A 7,648-nucleotide genomic window follows, 5' to 3' on the forward strand; every position below is an offset into this window, starting at 1 on the left:
GTCACTGAAGTAAATTTTGGACTAATTTTTCAAAAGCCACATCTCTTCTGAACATTTTGACACAAAAATGGCAATTTTCAGACGGACACATCAGGAGAAAATGAACTTTGTTCCAGACCTGTCTCTGTCTCTACGACACACTCTCGCGAGATTTGGCACAGATCTCCTAGGCAACGTCAAACAAACGGCCGTGAACTCCCGTGAAAATGATTTAAATTATTTTTGTCATGCTAAATATGACTGTTAGTAGTGTAAATATTTAATGTTATCATAAGAAAATATAAATATCTCACTTTCATCTACGTACAAATTGTATAAATCCACACACACGATCACAGACGAGGTGGTGACGGCTGGCTACGCCCATTTAGAGAGACAGGAAGTGTCACCATTTCTATCATTGGAGCAGCCTGTCATGGAGTATCTTTCCATTTATTGAATATCTTTGGTACTCTGGTTCAGCCAGGTTTCCGTGACAATGTATGTACATACAGCAGTTCCTCTCCAGAGTCTGATGTCATCCTCTTTGATGACGAGGGAGTAAACATCTGTTGAGTTTCTGGTCAACATTTTTGTCAGATAGTAAAAAACTGGATATAAATAACTAAAGTAAAAGTAAAAGTTACACACTACAGCTTTAAGTTTACTTACATTTACTGGATCTGTCCCAGATCACTTGTACGAGCAAGACCGAAAAAGCAAGAGTTATTCAGGATTACAAAAAATCTTATTGCATGATACGTATCCAATGTGGTAACTACAGTAACAGACATAATCTCCTCTCTCTCAAAACATGACAATAAGTGGGATTTATCTCTTTCTTTCTTTTTATTAAGGGAAAAAAGTTGGTGAAAAACAGTATGTTGTCCATACAACAGCTATGACGTGGAACAGTGCTCGGGATTACTGCAGGAAATACCACACAGACCTGGCCAGTGTGAGGAATGAGGCTGAGAGCCAGATCATTCAGAAAGTAGCAGAAGACAGGAAGGTGTGGGTGGGTCTCTTCAGAGAACCATGGACGTGGTCTGACGGGATTTACTCCTCGTTTAGATACTGGAGACCGAGTGAACCGGTTTATACTGAACCAGGGACAAACATGTGTGTTGCTGTGTTGAAGAGTGAATCTGGTAAATGGGGACGAAAGTCATGTGATGAAGTTCATCCATTCATCTGTAACGGTGAGCATTAAGATTCTCCACCACTCTGTTCTGGTGAAAGCTCATAATCTGACTTGGACTTAGGGTTCTTTCACACAGGTGTTTAGGTCCAGGGTCACTGTGAACACAACAACTGACTTGTGTAAACATATCGTAGCCTACCGAGCGTCTCTTTACGGTCAGTCGTCATGAAAACATGCCGCTCTGCCAGTAGTGGCCGTTTGGACCTGAGTGAAAAAAACAACGTGTGAAAAATTAAACAATTTATAATTTCTGCTTCTGATGTGCACCCGTGTGCACCCCTGCAGCAGTATGTGTGAAAGCACCCTGAAATTTGAATATCACATTAGCAATGTTTATTTTCCCTATAGAAATATTCTGAAATAGGAGGTAACTGAATACTTAACGTCCTACTGTGCATTGGCCTGTCATAATGGATATGATGAAGCTTTTCTCACCATCAGGTCCCGTTAAGGTGAGGATCATTAAATTGAGGATCAGAGCACAAGACTCAGTGATGGAGCAGAACAACCCTGCAGTGGAAGAGGACCTCTTACAACAAGTGAGTCCCAGTAACAAGAGCATGGCACAATGTCAAGACAAATTTGATAGAGGTAGAACAACTCAGGCTCAGATTTATTGTCATTTCAACTACAAGTCTTGCAGGTAATGAAACAAAATGTTGTTTCGTGCAGACTCAAGGTGCATTTCAAAGAATTAAAAGGGGATTTAAAAGTATAGCTGTGCTGCAAAGTGACACTTCATTCAAACAATACAAAGACAAGACATGGCTTGGTTAAACTAAGAGCAATGAGAGGTAGTTTATCAAGGTGCAATTGTTGCAAAGTGCAGGTACTCAGTTCGATAAAAGAAGTGTCAGACGTGTGTGTGTCTGTGTGTGAGATGTGTATGCAACAGTTAAGTTTTAATGATCTTATTGAGGGCTCTGACAGCTTGGGGGGAAATCTGTTAACAGAACCTTTGCAGAACTTTTTAACCATGCCAGAAAACAACTGGTGCTGGTGCTGGTTGTCTTTGAAGAAACTTCTACAGCAGTGTAAATTAATTTCAATAGACAATGACATTATGAACATATTCAATATATAGTGCTAATGAATACAGTTAGTATGCATCTTGAAATTGGGACACACTTCTGCATTGGATGGATGGGTAAATATTAAACATTTTCTTTTAATTTGATAATTTTGTAATAAAAAAATTTATTTTGATAATTTTGTCCTCTGTTGCTCAGATCAGGCAGCAGCTGGGAGATGCGATTGGGCCTCAGAATTTCAGATTGAAGTGGAATAAGTATCCTGATGGAAGAGTCTTCGTCAAGGAACCGATAGATGAACAGATGACAGACGAGTCGGACGAAGAAATTCACAGCAATGTCACACAGTAACCTGTGGTACAAACAGTGTCTGCGTGTAAAAAAAGTTATCTAAACCAGGGGTTCCCAACCTTTTTATCACCGCGGACCATTCACCGGTGGACAATTTTACCGCTGCCTAAACGACTGTATATATGCTACCTTAGTTTTCCTTGTTGCTAAAGAGTTCATCATGGCCATTTACCGTCACCTCCGTACCACCGTACATCATGTATCAGTCATGTTAAAGTTATATTGATCATTTTTGGTTTATGATTATCTACATTTTAGTCGTGTTTGTAAATTTTCCTCTGTGCTGTTTAGTTTGTTACTGCAGTTATTTCTCATTAATGTCTTTCTTTCTTTGTTATCAGTAGATGATATTATTCACATATAACTTAAATGTCATATAATACTAAGGGAGTTCTTTTATTATGATGTTTTGTCTAGCCAATTATTTTTATTATGGTAAATATAATCTTGTTGTAGTTATTGTGTCAGTTTAATGTTCTCAAAGTAACTTTAACATTTCTAAATAAAGTTTTACTTCTGTATTGACACTGGTATAATAACATTGGATATATTGCATCTTTGTTTGGAGTTTCCTTCAGTGTATTTTCATGAACAGTGAGCACTGAAGTACTGAAATATGCAGATAAAAATGGATATTATGGATATAATCACAGAGTTTAGAACAAGCCACATCACAAGGGATCATTTACTTTTTTTTGGTGAATGTTTCCCAAACAGACCTACTACTATACAGTATGTTGATGTTGGCCTGTTTGCAGATATCTTAGCAGAATTATCCGGATGGAACATATGTAAATATATTACGGTAATTTCAAATATTTTCCATATTACAATGTCAAAAAAAAAGAAGAAAAACAAAAAGATTAGTCAGACAGCAGAGATCAAAAACATGAACTTTGTCACAGAGATGGTTTCAGCTGAGGTAAGATTTTCATGCAGAGGGCTTTTTGAAATTTCCAGGGAGCGCTATCGAGCCGTTTAGCCCTGCCCACATGCGAGTCCCAAAATATGTAAATTTTCACAAGGGTCTGAGTGTCAAGGGACGCGTTTGGCCCTGTAGTAAAACCTTTCGTGGCTCTAAAAGGAGCTTTGGAAAGATGTGACTGAAGACAATATCCAGCTGCATCTTGGGTAATGTAGGATCTAATGTTTCTAGAGTTCAGTCCATAGTAGAGATCATAACTCTTCTTCAAATGTTCACCAGCTTTATGGATGTGCAGCATTGAATCTTTAAAGGGGACATATTATGGAAATATCACTTTTTGAAGGATCGTGTTTGTCTTGCCTTCTGGCCCCAAAAATGTGAGAATTGACAAAACATTTTTTTGTAATTTTCAGGATCCCGCGGTTAAAATCCATGTGGTTTTACGAGCTCTGTTCCCTCAGTTGTCATTCAATGATGTCATCAGTTTTTGAATTTGCATAATAGCAACCCTACCTGTGAGTATGGTACCAGTAGAGGGGGCGGGGCGAGCAATGGCTCATTTGCATTTAAAGGGACAGACACTAAAACCAGCTGTTCTGAACAGGGCCTTTTTAAGTGGATGAAAAGAGCTGTGATGTTTGATCTTTGGGGTATTTTGACCGAAGCATGTCGCAGACATGTCTTTAAGACTCCTGGGAACTATTTAAATTTGTGGAAAAGGGGCATAATATGTCTCTTTAAACAGAACCCATAATCCATATATAGTACAGCATGTATGGATCTTGCTTTAAAAAACAAAATCGGGGTATGAATACAGCAAACAGGTGTGTTTCACTGCCAAGAGAATATCTCACAACACATTTTTCAATTTTGACTGAATTCAAACCCCCGCTGCTCAGTTTCACAAACACTTGGAGTGTTTCCGACACTCGCACAAGAAACTGTGAAAGGTTACCTTTCTGGCAAAGATCTAGTCCGTGTGTGTGTTTGATCAACGTGGTTCAGAATCTATGAGCGTTTCATTTTCGGTCATGTGACTTTAGTAGATTTTTAGATAAAGACAAAGACTCACTGGGACGGAGAGGCAGTAAATTTATGACCAAAAGAGGAATATTTTAAAGAGGGAGAGGGAAGTGTGTTCTCCATGTAGAAATACAACTGATTCCACATGCATGCATGCACACACACACACAAACTCACACACTGTGTGTTTATGATAATAGACCAAATGCCTCTATTGATTCTTTCTCGTTTTTTGTGTGTGCGTGTCTGTGTGTGCGTGTGTGTGTGTCTGTGTGGGAAGAATGGTGTTTTTATCTCCAGATGGTTGACTGAGACTTGGCTGGTTGGTACAGAGAGTCAGGGAGAAAAGCAGGCAGAAGGCGTCTTTTCTACTTGAGCTCGACTAAATGTGTGTGTGTGTGTGTGCGCACCATGCCTGCCAACCTGCCTGCCTGTGTGTGTGTGTGTGTATGCACATGTGTGTGTATGTGTGTGTAAGTGATTGACCTTGAGAAAGGAGGCTCAGTTGGAGGAGAGAGGGATGAGAGCCTACCTCCCCCGTTCACCCCCCTCTCGCCCCCCGCTGTGCCTCCCCCCCTGGGTAAAGGACGACTGGCTTCTCATTCTCCGTCTGTCCTCTCTTTTCTTCTTCTCCTCTCCTTCCCTTTGCTCTCTTCTCCTCTCCCCTCTTATCTTTTCATGTGTCTGTTCCCTATTTCCTCTCCTCTCATTTTTCCTTCTTGTCTACTCTCCTCCTTTTTCTCCTTCTCCTTCTCCTTGCATCCATTCATCTCCCCCTCTTCCCTCTTTTATTTCCTCACCTCGTTCCCTCTCCTCTCCTTCTTTAAATCCTCTCCTTTACTCTTGCTTCCTCTCTTCTCCTGTCATTTCCTTGTCTATTTTCCCCCTCCTCTCCACTTTCTCTCCTCTCTCCCTCTTTTCTCCTTGTTTCTTTTCCTCCCTTCCCCTTTCTCCTCCTCCTTTCCCATGTATTTCCCCTTATTTTCCTCACCCCTCCCCTATTCTACCCTTAACTCCTTTCTCCTTGTTTCCTCTCTTTAATCCCCCTTGTTTTCCTTCCTTCTGTTCGCTCCTCTTTTCTCCTTGTTTCCTGTGCTTTTTTATTTACTTTCTTCCTCTTCTGTCTCCTCTTCCACCATGTCCTTGTCTAATTTGTCTCCCCTTTTCATCTATCCTCCCTTCCATCTCTCTCCTTGTTTCCTTTCCTCTCCTCCTTTCCCATTTGTCCTCTTGTTTTCCTCCCTTCTTCTTCCCTCTCCCCCTTTTTCCTTGTCTCCTATCTTTTATCATGTTCCTCTGTTCTTGTATTCTCTCTTGTCTTTTCTCCTTGTTTCCTTTCCTCCTTTATCTCTTCTCCCTTCCCTTTTATATCCTCTCCTTTTCTTTTAATTTCCTCAGCTCCTCTCTCCTAGTCCCGTCTCTGCTTTTTCTCCTGGTTCCCTTTCCTCTCCTTACCTTTCCAAATTGTATCCTCTCATTTTCCTTTCCTGCCTGTCTCCTTTGTCTGCTCTCCTCCTCTATTTCATTTCTCCTCCTCTTTCTCCTTGCTCTCTCCTCTCCTCTCCTCTCACATTGAATAAATGTGGACTCCTCCAACGCTCCCTTTCAGTGGCCAAGGTGCCTCTGCATGAGAGAGAAGAAAGGGGGGAAAAAAGAAGCAGCTCAGACACGTCTGAAGAAAAGGAGAGCTGGGGAATCAAATGCCAAACTAAAAGCTCTTTGAAAAGCTTTGGAGACGGCGGGATGTCCGGGGGGTAATTTAAAAAACCTGCCATGGGAAATGGTCAAAGAGAAGGTGTTACAGTCTATCTGTGATATGCTTCATATTCACAAAGGGTCCGAAAAATAGCACTTTGATTCCTTCACGACACTTGTATCGGCACGTTTCAATGTGTCGCAGACCGTGTTTTCCCCCTCACATGATTTGATTTTGCTCCTCTGGCCTTTTGAAACGATGCCATATACAGTATGTTGATTCCTCACAGCAGGTCCGTTTGCTGCCACCACATCCCCGGTTGAAGTGCATGCTCTTACAGTAACTCCCCTTAATTTGAATCTGTCTGTCATTCTTTTCTGCACTGGTTCTTTCATCTTCTCTCAAACAAATCACATGGTTCAGAGAAAACTGGGAGGCAATTTACAAACTGGGATATTTTTGCATACGAAAAGGAGCCATCGCTTTGAATCACGGCATCTCATTCGCTCAGAACAGCACCAAAATCATTCAACTGGTCCTAGTTAGTTGGTGGTTGTCCTTTAAAAGCTCTGATAGGCGTTCAATTTAACCTGACAAACAAAACCTGAGGAGAAAACAAAGAGGGAAAACTGACTGATCAAAAGCCTCATGTCGTCTCGTCTTCAAAAATTTTTGTGATCAATTTTTCATTGTGTTTTGTCTGCAAGCAAACAGAGCACAACAAACCCAACGAGACGACAGAAGCCGTACGGTATCATCTAATAGCATTATAAAAGCCTAATAGTAAAGCAGTCTGTGACAAAAAATAAACAGGTTTTGCCTTTAATCTTCCCCTGACAGACAAAAGAAACTGCTCCCAGACATTCTGGTGAAAGCAGCTTGAAAGGAAATCAATAATTACTGTATTTATAAATGTAAAAAAACATTATAGACTAATTGACTCTTTTTACACTCCTAGGAGTCTGTTTAACTTGTCTTGTTATATACTTGGAGCACAAGCTGGAAATTTGTTAGATGTTAGATGTCTGCATTCACAAAGTACAGCTCATCCTGCACGCAGCACGTTTTTTTGAAGTTTAAACTACTGTTTGAAATCTGGAAAAAATAAAAATAATTTCAGTGTAAAAACACAACATGCCATATTTTGTGCTCCAGTGGGTTGCGTTCATTAAATGCACGGCCACTCTGATCTATTGCACGCCCTGCTGCCCTAACAATAAACTAGGCTACTGTTGCTCTCTTCATTGCTGGATAATGGAGTAAACTAATGAGTCATGCTGGACAGGTAATTATGAAGCCAAGTGGTGGAAGCAGTTTTGCATTCAGGGCCACAGACGGCCTGTTTGCTTCCTCTTAAAAACACAACTGCCTTATACAGTCTCTTTATGACAACAAATGTGAGGTCACCACTACCAGTTTGCCTGGTGAACCGCGAGACT

At 40.7% G+C, this 7,648-nt stretch overlaps 2 protein-coding genes across 2 annotated transcripts in view; one reads left to right on the top strand and one right to left on the bottom strand.

Moving 5' to 3' along the window:
* LOC146965316 (putative C-type lectin domain family 20 member A) overlaps positions 1-2,565 on the top strand; it is a 6,057-nt gene extending 3,492 nt beyond the window's left edge. Inside the window, exons 3-5 of the mRNA XM_085764325.1 lie at positions 837-1,181; positions 1,625-1,722; positions 2,413-2,565. Of these exons, the coding sequence (XP_085620451.1) occupies positions 837-1,181; positions 1,625-1,722; positions 2,413-2,565 (596 nt within the window). The remainder of the gene's footprint in view (positions 1-836; positions 1,182-1,624; positions 1,723-2,412) is intronic.
* creb1b (cAMP responsive element binding protein 1b) overlaps positions 1-6,116 on the bottom strand; it is a 38,494-nt gene extending 32,378 nt beyond the window's left edge. The window contains exon 1 of the mRNA XM_085765229.1: positions 5,969-6,116. The gene's annotated coding sequence lies outside the window, so the exon portion shown is untranslated. The remainder of the gene's footprint in view (positions 1-5,968) is intronic.
* Between the last annotated feature and the right edge of the window lie 1,532 nt (positions 6,117-7,648).

Source organism: Trachurus japonicus, chromosome 21 (assembly GCF_045865225.1).
Source record: "Trachurus japonicus isolate A0001 chromosome 21, Traja_1.0".
Lineage (NCBI taxonomy): Eukaryota > Metazoa > Chordata > Actinopteri > Carangiformes > Carangidae > Trachurus > Trachurus japonicus.